General features: G+C 44.7%; 1 protein-coding gene across 1 annotated transcript in view; it reads right to left on the bottom strand.

Moving 5' to 3' along the window:
* GPR55 (G protein-coupled receptor 55) overlaps positions 1-2,659 on the bottom strand; it is a 61,348-nt gene extending 58,689 nt beyond the window's left edge. The window contains exon 1 of the mRNA XM_036765739.1: positions 2,535-2,659. Coding sequence (XP_036621634.1) covers positions 2,535-2,580 — 46 coding nt within the window. The 5' untranslated portion in view covers positions 2,581-2,659. The remainder of the gene's footprint in view (positions 1-2,534) is intronic.
* Between the last annotated feature and the right edge of the window lie 16,710 nt (positions 2,660-19,369).

Below are 19,369 nucleotides of genomic sequence, written 5' to 3'. Positions count from 1 at the left end.
AAGAGAGATGAGGAAAGAAAGAAAAAGAGAGATGAGAAAAGAGAAAGAAATAAGAAAAGAGAGGAAGAGAGATGAGGAAAGAGAGAAAGGGAGATGAGAAGAGAGAAAGATGAGAAGAGAAAGATGAGAAAAGAGAAAGAGATAAGAAAAGAGAGGAAGAGAGATGAGAAAAGAGAGAGAAAGAGAGATAAGAAAAGAGAGGGAGCGATGAGAAAAAAGGGAGACAGATGAGGAGAGTGAGATGCCTCTGAGGTCCCTTCCAGCTCTAGGTCTGAGACTCTGTCATCCCATGACCTCCTTAGTGACAGTCTGCCTCAGTTTCCTCAACTGTAAAATGAGGATGATAATAGCAGCAACTTCACAGGTTGTTGTAAAGATCAAATGAGATCATTTTTGCAAAGGGCTCAGCGCATTACATTGGTAAAGGGACGGGCACATTTACATGGTGCATAGTAGGTGCTCTATAAACGTTAGCCATCATTACTACCATGACTGTCATTCTCCTCAGGGAGCCCCCTCCACTGTTGGACAGCTCCCGTTGTTAGGGTTTTTTTTTTTTCTATTTTCTGGTATTTTGCTGTTAGGTCTAAGTTTGTCTCTTTGCCACTACTATCTATTGAGAAGGAAGGCAATTAACTGAGCATTTATTAAGCACCTACTATGTGTCAGCATCGTATTGGTTTCTGGGGATACAAAGACAAAGATAAAAAGTCCCTGCCTTCCAGGAGCTTATACTCTGTCAAGGAAGATACCATACACACACACTCACACACACATACATATATGTATATATATGAATGTACAAGATCTATGCAAAATAAATTTGAAGAATTGGGAGGGTGGGCTGACATCTGGAGGGAGGAGATCAGGAGAGGCTTCATGAGGCTACAACATGCTATAGAAATGTATTATTATTCCTGCCTCTGGACTGCTTCTCATACTAGGATTCCTGCCTGATAGGCCTTTCTTGGTCTAAGTCTCTCCAGTTCTTTCTTCAAAACCCAGCTCTAAGCCCACCTCCTTCAGGAAGCCTTCTCTGACTGTCCCAGATCTCAGTGATACAAACAGCCCTTAGATTCATAGGATTAGGGGCTGGAAAGAGCTTTAGAAAGGATCTCTTCCAGCTCCCCCCACCCCTTATTTGGACTCAGGCATGGGCCACTTTGCATTATTATTTATTTCATGTGTGCCTGTGACATCCTCCCCAGCCAGACTGCAAGTTCCATGGACCTCTGGCAGAGACAGTGAGGCGGACGACTTTGCGCAGCTCTGCCTCACTCAAATCCAGCTCACGAGCAGGTCAAGATGCCACCCTCATGATGTCATCAGTCCTCTTCCAGAAAAAAGGACCAACAAACAACAACACGGATTCTGCATGAGGTCTTCACTGAGAGGGATTTCCAGAACAGGTGATGTGTGTTAAACCCTGTCACCCATTTCTCACACATGCACCTCACTACAATTACGGCCTAAACTGAAGCCTCCTCCTCCCATTGGGGCTGTGTGCACTCGTGCGAAGGAGTGAACCAGGTTCTTATGAGAAGGTTTTATATTAATTGGCTTTGCCATGTTGTCTGAGAGTAGTAGGAACTGCCCTTTGGAGACCCGACCCGGCCGATTGAACAAAAGCTGGGAAATGTTGCCACTATGTTGAAAGGAAAATTCTCCTTTGGGTTTTCACCCTGATTAATGAGGCAAAACTCAGGCCAAAGAGAATTGAAAGGATTTTATTATAAGTACATCTGGGTAGCCGTCCATTGACAGGACAGCCATCACTGAATATCAGCCATGGCTTCAAGGTGGGGCCAGCTTTTACAGGTAACTCTAAGACAATCCAGACAGGTCCACCTGCGCAGAAGAGGCTCAGCCCTTGCATACCATTCCTCCTCAGGTAGCAAGAACATGACAACTTGCAGGGAGGGGTGGGTGACAAAGAGCAGGTGATGTAGAAAGCTATCAACTTGGTATCTCCTTCCCCATGAAAGCCTCCTCCCAACACTGGTGGATAAGCAAGTCTCAGCAACTCCCCTACTTGGTGCTAACCATAGAGACGGAAATGACTGAACAACAAAACCAAACATAATCTGGTTTGGCACCACGTTCAATCTCATAGTGTCCCTGTATCCCCAACATCATCATCCTAATCTCTGCTGCTGTTTGGGCCAAATTAGCACCTATGAATGAGGGGACTTAAACTCACAATAGGAAACAGGTGTCACAGACCATAATCCATGTTTCCATCAATGTCATAAAATTGAATAAACTTAGTCACAATCTCATGTATCCCCCAAGGAGACAAGCTTTGGTAAATAGGCCCTATATGTAGCTGTAACACACTCAAACCACTTAGAGGGCACGCCATGTAACAATTTTAGAGGGGAGGTGTACATATCAGCCAAGTCACCAAGAAAATTCAGTAAACATAAATACCAGGAAACAAAAGACAAAAGCAATACAAGAATGATCGTCAATATCCAGTAACAGCAGTCCCCTTGTAACCTACTCCCAATGTCCAGTTAATGGGCACGTTTCACCTTGAGTTCCAGATATCCCATGAAGTTGTCTGGTCTCTGGGAACATCTTCCCCTGGACATTCCAGAATTGTGCTCCTTCTCAGGCAGCCCTGGAGAGGTCTCTTTCCAGTGGGTTTGCTTCTCTGCCTCCAAGGCACCTGCAGAGTCCCAGCTGTAAAACAGATCTCAGTACATTCAGTGCTCTCTCCTAAATTTGCTTTTCCCCAGTAATGAGGTTATGTGGTGAAAACCAGCTCAGGCCTCATGATTCTAGGCACATTGACAATAGAGCCATATGAACATCAAATTGAAGAACCACACTTCAATTATGACATGCCACTTCTTTATAATATCAAAGCAATTTTATATATAAAGTCCTAAACCCAACCGATGGCTCTGGAAGAGAGAACAAGGCTGAGGACTTTGTGGCTCACTCAAATCCAACTCCCAGGCAAGTCGAGATGTCCCGCTCCTGCTGTCCATGGTACTCTTCGAGAACAAAGGATGAGGAACACAACAAAAACAAAAGCAAGGCCATGAGGTCTGGGTCACATCCTTTCCATCCCTGGTGCAGAGCAAAACCACATAAACACATCTAAGAAATGCTTGCTGTTGTAGATGATTGCATGTGCTGCTGTTAATCTTGTAGGAATGAAACAAACTGGAATGGGATAGGCCTCAGTTTCCCTGTTTGTAAAATGATGAGGCTGGACAGGAATTGTGGGTATCCAGAACAACCATGACATCACCACCTGAGGGCAGCAGAGGACTTCATGGCAGCCTTGGCCCAAGAGAAGTCAGTGAAGACTGGCTGACTTCTGGAGGAGAAGAGCCGGGGCGATGTAGAGGAGAACCTCCACCCTGGGCTCCTGAGTCAGTGTGGTGCCCCTGACTGAGTCTGAGGAGCTGGGTTCCAATCATACCTGACTTTGTCCATTCCCCTCTCTCCTGTGCCAGTCTTGGGTCATTTGTATTCTCATTATCTGTCCAAATGCCAAGTCCTCTTTCAGACTAGTCTACATGACAGAAGGACCCAGAATCTGTCCAAACAGAAGCCCAGGGCTCCCCACATTCAAAGGCCTGAAGAAATGAGGGATTAGTTTCTTCCTAGCTGAGGACAGTGGCTATTGCTTTGCTTCCCCTGTTCCCCCACAGAATCTTGTAGGACCCAGGACTGAGCACATAGCAAAAGCTCACATTTTTTTTAAGGTGACCAGACCAAGAGTGGAGACCCAGCCCTGACCTTGCCTGGGACCTGGAAGAGGATTCTCTTCCTCCACCAATTATCTTTTATCTGGTTCTTTCCTTTGTGGCCTCATCATGCCCTTACAATTCACTGGATCCACAACCCCAAAGGTGGGGGCAGTCTCTCCACAGGTGCACATTGCGACCCCTCTGTGATGTCTCATCCTGTGCCTCTCTTGTCCTTGTCCTTCTGGAAAGCCTCCCCAGTCTGTTGAAGGCCTTCCTTCTTCTGGGTCTTTTCACATTCAGTGGGTCCCAGTGTATTCTCCCCACCCCCACAACTATCCATCTGAATTACTACCTTCTATTATCCTTTCTAATCTAACAAGCATTTATGAAGCACCTACTGTATGCCCAGTGAAAGGGCAGCATGTAGTCAAACTCAAAGGCTGGAGGAGCCCGTTGGCTTCACCTAAAAATGGAAAAGAACAAGCATCAGGGACTGAGGATTGAGGCTCTTTCATGGGTCACAAGGTCTCATGGCTTTGTCTGTCACCAGGTGCTGTGAGAAAAGGAACCTTACCCATGGAGGGCACCTGAAGGCGATGGTGGAAGCCAGCTGAGACCTTCTGATCACCTCCACGACCAAGCTGGGGGACTCCCAGGCACCACATGATCAGCTGCACAGAACCAGTCTCTCTAAGGAGCCTCCATTCCACTTTATCAGAATTCTCCCAGGAAGCCAAGATGGCTGCTGGAAAGCAGGGACTTGCTTAAGCTCTGCCCCAAATCCCTCCAAACACCTGTAAAAATGGCTCTGAACAAATTCTGGAGCTGCAGAACCCACAAAATAGCAGAGGGAAACAGGTCTCGAGCCCAAGAGAACCTGGATGGTCACCGGGAAGGGTCTATTGCACAGTGCTGGGAGCAGAGTGCAGTCCAGCATGGGCTGCGCCAGGACAGACCAGACCTGGAGTCAGCCAGCTGGAACAGGCCTTAGGGCCATGAATCATTGAGCTGTGGCAGTTACCAGACTTCTCAACCCACAAATACCAAAGAGCAGGTTAGTGGGAAACTGCAGGATCCAGGTTAGAGCAGTCCAACCCCATCCCTGGGGGTGGCGGAGGTGGTGCAGCAGTGAAAGCTCTTGAGGCTGCTTCCAGAGCACCAGCATCAGCTGCTTCCCGAGTCCCTGGCTCATATGGTGGGAGGAATCAAGCAGCAGATCAGAGCAGGAGTGCAAGGAGTGCTTTGTGGGCACAAAGGCAGATTCTCTTGCTATGCCCTGCTTGGAGCTGGAGTGCAGTCCTGGTTAGTGGTTCTTGGGGGAGGAGGAGTGCTGCTGGGACAGAGCCTGGGGTGGAGTAGAAGTAGCTCTGAAAACAGCAGTGCTTGGACCCTAAAGCTTGGGACAAAGTACTCTTTACTCTGTCATATCCTGACAAAAAGCTCAAGGGTCAAGTAATGGGCTGGGAACATGAACAGGCAGCAAAAATGAACTCAGACTCAAACTCAAACACTAGATTCCTTTTTTTGGTGACAAAGAAGATCAAATCATGCAGCCAGAAGAAGTCAACAAAGTCAAAGAGCCTACATCAAAAGCCCCCAAGAAAGATATGAATTGGGCTCAGGCCATGGAATAGCTCAAAAAGGATTTGGAAAAGCAAGTAAGAGAAGTAGAGGAAAAACTGGGGAGAGAAATGAGAGTGATGCAAGAAAACCATGAAAAACAAGTCAATGACTTGCTTAAAGGAGACCCAAAAAATACTGAAGAAAATTACACTTTAGAGAACAGACTAACCCAAATGTCAAAAGAGCTCCAAAAAGCCAATGAGGAGAAGAATGCCTTAAAAGGCAGAATTAGCCAAATGGAAAAGGAGGTCCAAAAGACCACTGAAGAAAATACCACCCTAAAAATTAGATTGGAGCAAGTGGAGGCTTGTGACTTTATGAGAAATCAAGACATTATAAAACAGAACCAAAGGAATGAAAAAATGGAAGACAATGTGAAATATCTCATTGGAAAAACTACTGACCTGGAGAATAGATCCAGGAGAGATAATTTAAAAATTATTGGAGTACCTGAAAGCCATGATAAAAAAAGAGGCTAGACATCATCTTTCAAGAAATTATCAAGGAAAAATGCCTGCTATTCTAGAACCAGAGGGTAAAATAGAAATTGAAAGAATCCTCCCATTGCCTCTTGAAAAAGATCCCAAAAAGAAAACTCCTAGGAATATTGTTGCCAAATTCCAGAGTTCCCAGGTCAAGGAGAAAATACCACAAACAGCCAGAAAGAAACAATTTGAATATTGTGGAAACACAATCAGGATAACACAAGATCTAGCAGCTTCTACATTAAGGGATCAAAGGGCTTGGAATATGATATTCTGGAAGTCAATGGAGCTAGGATTAAAACCAAGAATCACCTACCCAGCAAAACTGAGTATAATGCTCCAAGGCAAAATATGGGAAATAGAGGACTTTCAAGCTTTCTCAATGAAAAGATCAGAGCTGAATAGAAAATTTAACTTTCAAATACAAGAATCAAGAGAAGCATGAAAAGGTAAACAACAAAGAGAATTCATAAGGGACTTACTAAAGTTGAACTATTTTGTTTACATTCCTACATGGCAAGATGATGTGTGTAATTCATGAGACCTTTCTCAATACTAGGGTAGTTGAAGGGAATATACATATATATAGACAAAGGGCACAGGGTGAGTTGAATATGAAGGGATGATACCTAAAAAAATAAAATCAAATTAAGGGGTGAGAGATATATATTGGGAAAGGGAGAGATAGAATGGGGTAAATTATCTCACATAAAAGTGACAAGAAAAAGCAGTTCTGTTGGAAGGGAAGAGGGGGCAGAGGAGGGGGAAAGAGTAAATCTTGCTCTCATCGGATTTGACTTGAGGAGGGAAAAACATACACACTCAATTGAGTATCTTACTCCACAGGAAAGTAAGGGGAAGGGGATTAAAAAAGGGGGGATGATAGAAGGGAGGGCAGAAGGGGGAGGAGGTAATCAAAAGCAAACACTTTTGTAAAGGGACAGGGTCAAGGGAGAAGATTGAATAAAGGGACAGGATAGGATGGAAGGAAATATAGTTAGCCTTTCACAACATGAGTATTGTGGAAGTGTTTTACATAATGATACGTGTGACCGATGTTGAATTGCTTGCCTTCCTAGGGAGCATGTGTTGGAAGGGAAGAGTGGAGAGAATTTGGAACTCAAAGTTGTGAAAGCAGATACTCAAAAAAAGTTGTTTTTGCATGCAGCTGGGAAACAAGATATATAGGGAATGGGCATAGAAATCTATCCTGCCCTACAAGAAAGTAAGGGGAAAGGGGATGGGGGGGAGTGAGGTGACAGACAGAAGGGAGGGCTGACTGGGGAATGAGGCAATCAGAATATATGCCATCTTGGAATGGGGGGGAGGGTAGAAATGGGGAGAAAATTTGTAACTCAAAATGTTGTGGAAATCAGTGTTGAAAATTAAAATATTAAATAAAAATGATAAAAAAATGAAAAAAAGAATTCTCCCAGCAGTGATCCCCTCAGCTTCTCTACATGGGACACATCATCCTAGGCACCTATGCATCCTGGCCCTCCTTACACTGCATGAGGATATGGGGAGACGGAAATAGAAATAAGTGGAAACTGATATTCACTGGCACCCACAGACAGGCCAATTCAATTCAACTAGACAAATCTTTATTAAGCTCCTACTGTGTGCTAGGCACTGGAGATAGAATGACTCCCCAATGTGATGGCAGCTGACATGAAGCCATCCATGATACAGTGAAAGTGAAGGCTGGGTCAGTGCCAAATGGGGTAACTCCATAAGGCACTGATTTGTTCTAGGTGACCCCCACTTTAACGTGCCACCAGCCTGCTTCTTGCCAAGGTGGCATATCCTCCCCTGATGTTTCTAATCCCCCCTTATAGTACCTGATGCCTCAAGATCTTCCCCCTCATCCTCCTATTATGCTCTATAGGCACCAGAACTCCTGAGTGCACTCCACACTGCTGGTGGAGCTGCAAATAGGTTTGGGAAAATATTATATAACATAAAAATTTAAACTATTTAAAGTATGTCAAAAGCCATTGACCCAAGGGTCCCACACTATTTACACTCTCACCTCCTCCCCTTGGAATCCCTACCTTTTTTAAAACATCAATCAAGTGTCGCCTACTACAATAAGACCTTTCTCCTCTTCAGTGCCCAACAGTGAATTGGAAATAGCCAGCAAATGTGAGTTGAAACTCTAAGATTGATTCTGCAGGGATGGAATCAATATGGAAGAATAAAGGCAGGGGCTGGTCTGAGCTCTCCCCAGTTCCCCTCCAAACAACTTTAAAATAATGCCTCAAAATGAGCTCTGGAGTGGCAGAACCAACAGGTTGGGGTGAAATGATTTTCCAGCACAAGACAACTTAGAAGATTTGGAGGAAAGGTCTGTCTCCCTGGGGTGAGAGTATATTGAGGTCCAGACATAACTTATGTCAAATTGCTTGCCTGCTTAAGGAGGGAAAGAGAGAGGGAAAGAATTTGGAACTCAAAATTTTAAAAAGCAAATGGTAAAAATTGTTTTTCAGATAACAGGGAAAAATAGAATATTTTTTTTAAAAAAAGAAATTTTAAGATTCCCCTGTTCTACCTGCCAGATTAGCAGAGTATTAAAAATGACTTTTACAAGTCCAGTGCTGGTTGGATTATGAGGGAGAAAGGCATCTTATTAAACAGTCATAAGTAACGGTGACAGAGGGGGCTTTGTCCCAGGACACCTGTATTGGCGAGTGTGCGTCCTTCCCCTGAAAGCCCTCTAGCACATCATGATTTTTCTAGTTCTTCTGATTATTAATGATCCTCCCCTGTCCCAGTGACACTGTATTTAGTAATTTTGTGTTTTTTTAGTAACATTATACTTATTTTGTTTGTGTAAATGTACTTGCTGTGTAAATATTTCCTCCCAGTAGAATGTAAATTTCTGGAGGGCAGGAACTATTTTTCATTTTATGGTAGCATTCCCAGTTCCTAGTACATTGTGTTATTCTAATGGGGAAGGGAGATGTAGAGGGGATTGGGTCTGCATCTGTGATGGTGATGAAGATGTAAGGATGTAAGGAGGAAAGTCCTTCTATTAACAAAGATCAGCATTTGATGGTCTGGAGAGATACCCAGGGGAATTAAAAAGTCAAGTGCCTTGCCAGGGTCACACAGCCAGCAAATCCAACCATCTGCCAATCAGCAATAAATTTATTAAGTGCTTGCTATGTGCCTTTAACCTCCGGGGAAACAAAGAAAAAAACAACAGCCCCTACTCAAGGAGCCCCCAATCTAATAGGGGAGACAACTTATAAAGAATCAGAACCTATGAGATAAATACAGAATAAATCAAAGGTAGCCTTAGAGAAGGGTGCTTACCCTAGGGCTGTGACCTTACCTGCCTCCTGACTTCCCTTCAAGTCTCATCTAAAGCCCCTCTTCTACGAGAAGCCTTCCAGGATCCCTTTTCATTTGGGAGCTTTCTCTTCAATTGTAGCTTGTTTATACAGTTATTTGCATGTTGTCATACTTGAGATTGTGAGCTTCTTGAGGGCAGGGACTGTATTTGGTCTTTCTTTGTATCCCCAGTGCTTAGCCCAGAGCCTGGCATGTAGTAGGTATTTAATAAATCCTATTAACTGACTGACTATATATATGCATTATATATACAAATACATGTATATGTAATAACTGTATTTCAGTATAATTGTTTTCCTTCACAATTCTCTGTATTATATTTTATCCACTCAAACACATTTTTCTGAGAAGGAGGCTCATAACCTTCACCAGACTGCCTAAGGAATCCACACAAAAGCTAAGAATCCCAGCCTGAAAGCAGGGAACCCAGAGCCAAGGGTAGGAGCAGAGCAACCTCCTGGAGGAAGTGATGTTTGAGGAAAGTCCTAAAGGAAGTTATGTTTTTAATAGTCAGGGGTTGGGAGGGAGAATATTCTAGGCATAGAAGAGCCTGTGCTTTTCACCCCTAAGCAGCTTATACTCTGCCTGATCTTGGGCTTCACACATTTGCTGACTGAGCCACAGTGACATGCAGACAAAAGGGCTGTCAGGCTCATCCTCTGCCGTCTCATGGGCCATTCAACCATCAGCGTCCACCAGACCTGGAAAGACTCAAATGCACCTGAGGTAGCCTTTTGTCTTTCTGAAGACACAGGAGCTACAATGAAAAAAAATGAGCCTGTTTAATGCCCTGAGATTAGGTGGTGGGGTGAAACAATGAGCCAGCTCCCATGACCTCTGTTTCCATAGATACCCCGTAAGAGAAAGAAGAGCCTTCCCAGAAGAAGGGCAGAAATCAAAGTAAAGCACCAAATCTGACCTCTTTTCACCAGGCTAGCCTCCAATACTCTGGTGGGGGCACTGAGCCTGACTTTTTGTGAGCAACTAAACACTCTTCTCACCCAATAGCACTGCGCTGACAGACTTGAAAATAGGAGACCATAGAGATGGTGAGATATAAGTCTCCCCCATCCCCACACAGCAGATGATGGCCACAGTTTCCAAGGGAATGGCTGACATCGACTGTAGGGAGTTAGTGCCGACCCCGGGGCTGCTCAGACCCTAGCGCTTGGCCCGTTTCCTGGGTAATACCAGACAGGCCTAGTAGGAGTTGGAACGGTAGGCGCCTGGAGGAAAGACTTCTGTCCCTAGCAGCCCCCCTAACAGCACCCCCCTCCTGCTCTGATAGCCATCCTTTCTCATGCAGGCCGAGTCCATCCACCAAGGACTCACAAGCCCAATAGGAGGAACACAGCTGGCCACTACCTAATGCTCTTCAACCAGTGCCCAACACAAACATGCTTTAATTAATGGGAACTTCTTTGATACTTTACAAGGGTATCCTGCTCCATGCCTCACATAGCTCATACAGCTCTGATATCAGCTGGCTACATGCCTGAGCCTTCCCATGCCTCCATAGATACTGTAGGATACCACCCCCCATTCTGTTCCCATACTCCTATGGAAACCACCTTATCACAGCCCTAGTTTTCCCATATGCTTGCAGGCAACATAGTTTACAATAATCCAGATTCTTCCCACCAGATATCGATCTTCCCATGCTCTCATCCCCTTACCCCTTGAACACCTGCTTCTGCTTATGTAGTGCAAAACCCTATAAAACTGGATAATGTCTGCCAATAAATCAGAGTTATAACCATCATTGCTCCCGCCTCATTATTACTTACTGAGATAGGGCAACTTGCTGGTCAAGACCCTAACAATCAACCAAGCCATGGAGTGGTTAATGGGTCATAGGTAGTGATGTGTTAAAGGAGGGCAAATATGGTTGGGGACTTTCATGGCCTAGATAACTAGGTCCTGGTGACTGCAGATCGGAAGTTCAGAAACTGCTGCATCCTGCTGCCACAGGCTGATCCAACCTGTGCCCTGTACCCATAGGGCAATCAAGAAAATAGAGATAAAAGAAGCTAGAGGACATGACGAACTGATGAGGGCAGCCCTGACTGCAAAGGAATTCTACCAAGTCCCTTTTCTGACCCACTCAAGGTGAAGTCCAGGTCCCTTGTCAATCTCACAGCTCCTAAAATCTGTGGACCCCTATGGTGGTTGGGGATAGCTGGCTCTCCCATTTTCTGGGAGCCACAGCTATCTGAGTCAAAAGGTAAAGATGGCAGAAAGGCAAAAAAAGGTGTTAAGTTGTCTTACACCCTTCTTATCAAGATAAGGGAGCTTATCCACAGCATTCAAAATCTCTCCATTTGTGGTATGATGCTGGCTGGTGGAGAACCTCTGTTTTCTTGGTGTTAATTGTCAGGCCAAAATGACCACAAGTAGCAGAGAACTGAGCTATATTCTTACATCTCAGCCTCAGAGGCTGCATTGAGCACACAATCATCTACAAACAAAAAGTCATGCACCAACTCTCCCCCTACTTTAGTCTTGGCTTGTAGTCTTTTCAAGTTCAATAATTTACTGTCAGTGCAGTAGCTGACCTTGATGTTGTTTTTGTCCTCTTCAAAAGCATCCGACAATATAGCTGAAAGCATCATGCTGAAAAGCATGGGAGTGAGCCCCCAGCCTTGCTTCATTCCATTGGTGACTGGGAACGTGTGAGAGCATCATCCACAATCCAGAACCCATAAAGCCAGGAAGACATGGGCTCAAGTTCCTCCTTTATGACCCTGGGCAACAATCAGAGACTCTGAGTTACAGAGTGGGTGACTATGTGCTTTGTTAGAGGAAGTTTCCTCATCTGGGAGATCCCCGTACCAGGGATGAAACCATTAGTTTAGGTCCAAAAACAACCACACACATGATGGGTTCCTGGGTCTATCACAAAATCAATAGCTGGACAAATGAGGAAATTGAGACCCGGGGGGGAGGAGTCATATAGCTAATAAATGGCAGGACGAGGCTTGGGGCTGGTTCCTTCTGACCCAGTGCTCTTTCCACAAGGGATTTCCACCATAGGAATTCAGAAAAGGTTAGAGGTCACCGTGGACTGGGGCAGTGGATGGAGACTTCTTGTGGAACAGGAGGCTTAGGCTGGGCAGGATTTGGACAAATGGCCATGAAGAAGGAGGACACTGTGGACAAAGGGTAGGGTGCCATGAGTAAGTTATGAAGAGGAGGAAGAGGAAGATAACTGGCATTTCTACTGCGCTTTGTGGCTGTGATTCCCTAGTGAGTTCATTTGATTTGCAGGTATTTTTGTACCCATTCTTACAGCTGAGGAAACTGAGGCTGAGAACAATTAAGCAGGATGAATGTGGGTGTGGCATCTTCCTGATTCCGTGAATAGACCAGAACAGTAGGAACATCGGTTGTGTGGAGGAGAGCAGAGATGGGGTGGTCTTTGAATTTTTCTCCTGTGGATGTGGAGGGAGCTCTTCCACTGCCGCTCAGATTCAGTCATTTCCTACGTGGGGAATGCTGGAGGTGGCTGGGAGCTGGTCACAGCTGAAGCTTGTTCAGAACATCCGGGGAAGGAGCTTAGGCATAGAGGGTAGACAAGATGTAGATAGGGTGGTGTGAACTTGGAAAATAGAGCTTTTAACTGTCTACATCATTACCATCCCCCATCCCCACCATCAATTGTCTCCCCTTGGACTTTGGTGACTGATGTTGCCACCATTCCCACCCCTTTGGTACTTCTCTGCCCTGTCCCTCTCCCCGCTTCAGCTAGCTTCCTTCAGTGCTTTGTCCTTCCCATTTAAATTATAAGCTCCTTGGGGGCAGGGACTGTCTAGGTCTTTTTGTACTCATATCTCCAGCTCAGTGCCTAGAAGACAGTAGGCATTTAATAAATGTTTATTGACTGACATCAACCTCCTCAGCCATTGACCATTAGCATCATGGAGTAGTGATGGTGTCCCAGACAGGAATAAGGAATTAAGAAGGGGCATCCAGCTTTGAGTTTGGGAAGGGAAGTGCTGAGTCTGGTTTTAAATGTGAATTGGAGATGATGCCAGGACATCAATGTGGGAAATGTGGAGCTGGCTGGAGCCCAGGAGAGACAAGTCTACAAGACATACACAGAATCCCGTATTGAGACATGGAAGGGCCTTGGACAACATCTAGTCGGAGGATCCTCTCCTTGGAAAGGACCTTCATGGCCATTGAATCTAAGCCCATCATTTCACAGCCAAGGCAGATGAGCCTCAGAGGGGTGATGTGACTGGTCCAGAGTCACTAAGTGCCCAAAGGTGGAATTCGAACGCAGCTCTTTCCCCAGCACTCTCTACTGCGCCACACTGCATCTCATACTCATTCCGTCAATTGACAAACATTGAGTCCTACTGGCTGCAGCGCTGCACTAAGCGCTGGGGATATAAAGATAAAAAAAATCAAAGGTTGCTTTGGGCAGGGGGTGGGGTGGCCAGGTAAATGCATAGAGATTTCTGGGACCAGGACATTGGCAACTGGGGGCAGTAGAAAAGGGTTGAACTATGGAAATGTTGTTGTTCGGTCGCTTCAGTTGTGTCCGACTCTTTGTGACCCCTTTGAGGTCTTTTTTTTTTTCAGATTTTTTATTAATTTATTTTAAACTTAAATACCAAAATTTAAAGGCATTGTAAGAAAAAGAAAATAAACCTTATAAACTTAAATAGGAAATAAGAAAAGAACAAAAGCATTGCCATGTGCACAGCAGAACATAAGAGAGGATTCAAAGCACACGGCGATAAATTTCCATTTCCAGAAAGCCTATATAATAAATACCATGCATTGTGTTCTGAGCTGTCCAGCTTTTCTTTGCTTCCTTGTGAGTTTTCTTTTGTTCTCTGCTAAGCTCTTTTTACTTTGTTCTTTATCCCCCCTCTTCCTCCCCACCAAAGAAGGCTACAACTGAGCTCATACATACACATAAGCTCATACACACACAAACGTATATATATATATGCATATATATACACCTACATACATATACCTACATACACACATATATTTATTGCAGCAAAATACTAGAAACAAAGTGGCATCGGTTGAGGAATCAATGACCAAATTGTGGTACCTGAATGTAATGGAACATTATAGAATTGTGATCTCCTCTTCCTCTTCTTCCCTCTTCTCTCCTCCTCACCAGCTGCCTTAGAAGCCTGGACAAAGCCTCTGCCCTCCTGATTTGTGACTGCCTGCCCCAACAACCATTCCAGGAGAAGCTCCTCGATGCCTCCCTTCACTCATGACTCTCCACACTGTCTATCTCCTCCTCCCTCTCCCTCTCCTCCTCTTTCCCTCCTCCTCCTCACTTCCCTCTTCTCCTCCCTCTCCTCCTCTTTCCCTCCTCCTCCTCTTCCTTCCCTCCTCCTCTTCCTTTCCCTCCCTTTCCATGCAGCCACTTTGTCCCAACACAGGTATTCTTCCTCTGCTCTCCCCAGCTTTCCAGCCTCCATTTATTCATTGTCTGGCCCAGGGTCCCACACCATGTGTGTCTGTTGCGGGGGGGCCAGACTGGAGGCCCAGTCTTCCTGGGTTTCTGTCTTTCTATCCACAATACCCCCGCCTACCTCTCAGACCACATGCTCATAGACACAGTACATATGCTGAACTGGACTGGACTGAACTGAATTGAACTGAACTGAACCGAGTCACAGCATCTCTGGAAAGGCTTTCCCACATTGGGGGTCAGGGGGCCGCCCTCCCAGGGCTATGTCCCTCCATGGGAGTCTCCCCAGGAGGTAGTGATCATGCTTACCCCCAGCCCCAAAGCTATAGTCAACTTCCTCTTCTCTCCTCTCTGCCTCCGCCAGAGCTACTGTGGGTTTTTTACTTCTAATGAATTATTTTTAACATATGTTTATTGAAATTTTGAGTTTCGAATTCCCTCCCCCCCTTCCGTCCCTCCCCTCCCATCCCCATTGAGAAGGCAAGCAATATATCAATTATACATGTGAAGTCAGGCAAAACGTATTTCCATGTTAGCCATAGTGCCAAAAATGAGGAGACTGAGGAGCAGGGCAGCTAAGTGACTTGCCCAGGGTCATGCAGGCAGAATCACTGGGTTCTAGATTTAAAGCTAGAAGGAGCCTTAGAGGCCAACTAGCTCAATCCCTTCATTTACAAGTGGGGAAAGTGAGGCCCAGAGATGTTCTGTGATTTGCCAAAAGTCACACAGCATTAAGCAGATAATCTGGGATTAGAACTCAGGGCTCATCCTACTACAGGATGGCAGAAGCCTAGATTTCAAGCCAAAGGAAACAGCTACCCTCAACTCTTTACAAGCATTTTGCAGCCATTGTCTCACATCAGAATAGCCGTGTGAGAGAAGAACAGTTGGTGTGGGCAATAAGGTGACTATTTTGAAGACCCTTCTGAGTCTGTCAGTAGATCCCAGGAAGAAGTTCAACAGGACTGTTATATGCAAGGGTAAGAAGCAAATGACAAACACAAGCCGGCTGGTCAACACCATGGTCACATTCTTGTGGATCTGTCTGACCTCAGATATCTCCCTTCTCTGAACCCTCAATAGGCTGCCCACGATCTGGAATGTACAGAAGACCAGGATTCCTGGTGGAATAAAAAAGCCAGCAGAGAGAATATTACCACTGAGATATGGATCTCTGGCTTCCTCCAAAAGCAGAAGGTGCCATCTTGGATCTGCCATATGATATGAAAAGCCAGCATGCTAATGTATGGATGTATATTTGAGTTCCTGAATTTGGGATTTGGGCATCAACTGACCAAAGGGAAGAGATTTCTGTAATAGCACAATTTCCAAAGACCATCACCATTGGGATCCTCCTCTGCCTAAAGGACTAAAGTAATCCATGTCCTGGCCGATCAGAAGATCAGAGGGGAGGGAGAATTCCCTCTCTTTCCCTCCACCTCCACTAAGCCTCTTGCCCCCAAATAGCTCTACCAGCAATTCCTAAAAATCTCCCATCAAAACTTCATAGGACAATAGATTTAGAACCAAAAGAAGACTTATTTTTTTTCTTTTGCAATTATGTAAAACATTTCCATATTAGTCATTTTTTTTACAAGAAGACTAAAATAAAAGAAGAAAAGAAAGAAAGAAAGTGAAAAATGGCATGCTTCAGTCTGTATTCAGGCAATATCTGTTCTTTCTCTGGAGGAGGATAGGATGTTCCCTCATTAGTCCTTAGGGATTGTCTTGGATCACTGTATTGCTGAGAAGAGCTAAGTCATTCACAGTTCTTCATCGAACAATATTGCTGCTACTGTGTACAGTGTTCTCCTGGTTCTGCTCACTTCACTTTGCATCAGTTCATGTAAGTATTTCCATATTTTTTCTGAAATCATCCTGCTTGTCGTTTCTCATAGCACAATAATATCCTGTTACAATCATATACCACAGCTTGTTTAGCCATTCACCCAGTTGATGGGCATCACTTGGATTTCCAATTCTTAGCCACCATGAAAAGAGCTGCTATAAATATTTTTGTACAAATAGGTCTTTCCCCCCCCTTTTTTGATGTTTTTGGGTTAGACCTAACAGTGATGTTGCTGGATCAAAGGACATGCACAGTTTTATAGCCCTTTGGGCATAGTTCCAAATTGCTCTCCAGAATGATTGGATCAGTTCACAACTCTACCAACAGTGCATTAACGTCCTAGTTTCCCATATCCTCTCCAACATTTTCCTTTTTGGTCATATCAGCCATTCTGATAGGCATGAGATGGTACCTCAGAGTTGTTTTAATTTGCATTTCTCTGATCAATAGTGATTTAGAGCATTTTTCATATTCGTATAGATAGCTTTGATTTCTTTGTCTAAAAATTGTCTGTTCATATCCTTTGATCATTTATCAATTGAGGAATGACTTGTACTTTTATAAATTTTACTCAGTTCTCTATATATTTGAGAGATGAGGCCTTTATCAGAGATAATTTTTGAAATTTTCCCCAGTTTCTGCTTTCCTTCTAATTTTAGTTGCATGGCTTTGTTTGTGCCAAAATTCTTTCAATTTATATAATCAAAATGATCACGTTTACATTTTGTAATGCTCTCTCTATCTTCTTTATTCTTTCCTTACCCATAAATCTGACAGATAAACAATTCAAAAGGTGACTTTGGAGGTTATCCAAGCCAGTCCCTTCTCCTTTTCCATTTGAGGAAACTGAGGCCTAGAGACATCAGCTGCATGTCACACAGCTAAGACAGCCCAAGCCTCAGACAGCCTAGGTCTAAGATAAAGACAAAATATTGATCCATGAGTCCAAAGAAGATCTTGAGTGACAGCGAAGGCAGCCTAAACCTCAGACAGCCTAGGTCTAAGATAAATACAAAATATTATTCTAGTAGTCCTAAAGAGGATCTTGAGTTTCTGGGCATAATGTTATATGTTCCCTGTATTTATTCGCACTTGATTTGTGAGTCCTTCGCATCTTATATAGTTTTGGGGGTAGAGGAAATAAATGGCTGTTCTAGAATGATGCCCATCTCGTACACTGAGTACCTTTTCTAGAATGGAGTTTTGGGTAGACTCTAGACATGAGCGATCCATAGGCTTGGTTTTTAGAGATTTCTCTAGAGGAGCCCAGGTGGAGTAGAGGCAAAGAGAGCATCTGACCCTCTAAGGGCAGGTCCTTCAGGATACACTCCAGCCCATATGAGCCCATCCTTCTCTTGATGGGTTCCCTGGGCTATTGGTGATAGCTTGGAGGTTTGGCCAGGATGTGAGGGTGTATTTCCAATATCGACCAAGTACTTGCTTAATCTCTTTTTGGGAATCCCAATGAGGCTGCTTGTTCTGGCATGGGGTGAAGTCAGACTGTCATTTGGAATACCCTATGTTTTGCAGGGATGCAGTGAGGAAATTTTAGGCTGCCTCTGACATACACTGGCTGGGCACATCGCTCACCAGCTTCCTGCCCAAGCATCCCTCTGAGACTGTAAATAGAAGAAAAGGCTGATTTTGCAGAGGGAGCTTCCTCACCAGAAAGTTCTCTATACAATGAACGATTCTAGTTCCAATCCATCTATCCCTGTGTTCTTCCGAGGCCCACTGAAGAGGTTTCTCCTCTGGACCTGAGTTGCCTTATGCCTTCAAAAGGGTCTGTTGGAGGAATTTCCCATTCAGACAGAACATAGACAAACATGAGCGTGCTATCTGACATTCTGCATCTCAATTATCCTTACTTAACTGACTTGGCAATGGGAAAAACCTGGGTTTGACTCTGGCCTTTGACACTTCCTAGCTGTATTGGCCCTGGGAAAGTCATTTGGCCTCCATGGGCCTCAGCTTCTTCATCTGTAAAATGGGGGTAAAGACAGCACCTACCTCCCAGGGCCACTGTGAGGACAAGACAAGGGGATGTCTTCATGGAAATCTCAGTTTCGATTGTCCTTATTTTTATATAAGTCCAATGACTTGGCCAGCCCAGTTAGATAAAGCTTCCCAATTAACGGTGATTCTGAAAAGAGGAAGGGAGGATTTCCCCTCTCCCTTCTCTCCCCTGCCCCACATCAACACTTCATAGAATAATAGATTTAGAGGTCATCCAGTCCAGCCGCTTCTCCTTGTACAGATCAGGAAACCTGGTCTCAGATAAGTCAGGTAGTTTGCAGAACATCACACAGGTAAGACGGCTTAAATCCAGGGCACTGTCCATGGTAGTGCACTGCCCTCTTCCTTTGGATTCAACATTACCCTCTACAGGCTCTACCTAAAAGACCCTGGGGAGAGCAAGCATTCAGAATGAGAGAATCCTGGAGTGTCACAGCTGGGAGGGACCTTGGAGATTCTTAAGCTCCATCCCCCTATTTTCCTGATGAGGAAGCTGTCACCTAGCTAGGAGGCATCTGAAACAAAGCCAAACCTAGATTTCTCCTGCTCCCAAGGTCATGTCTGAATTCACCCCACACTTGATCAAACAACCTAATTCTGAAAGAAATGGAATAACCTTAGACGAGTTCCAAATGTCTGTGCAGCTCCCCAAAAGGGATTAAGCACTTAAAGTGGGTTGGAACTCCAACCCTTACATCTTGGACCAGCCTCCAAGGTGTTCCCACTGGCCCAGCAGAGCCCATTGAGGGAGGGCCTGGGTTCACTGAGCTGGGCTCCATCTTGAGTGCCCTGCCCTTAGGGAGTCAGGTGGTAAGCAGAGATGGGCCTTTTACACTAAAATTCAGAATTTTTCCTTGTGTGCCAAGCTACCACACAGGTCCCC

This window comes from Trichosurus vulpecula, chromosome 7, assembly GCF_011100635.1.
Source record: "Trichosurus vulpecula isolate mTriVul1 chromosome 7, mTriVul1.pri, whole genome shotgun sequence".
NCBI lineage: Eukaryota > Metazoa > Chordata > Mammalia > Diprotodontia > Phalangeridae > Trichosurus > Trichosurus vulpecula.
The sequence above is the reverse complement of the archived record's forward strand: the minus strand, read 5'-3'. Positions and strand labels throughout refer to the sequence as shown.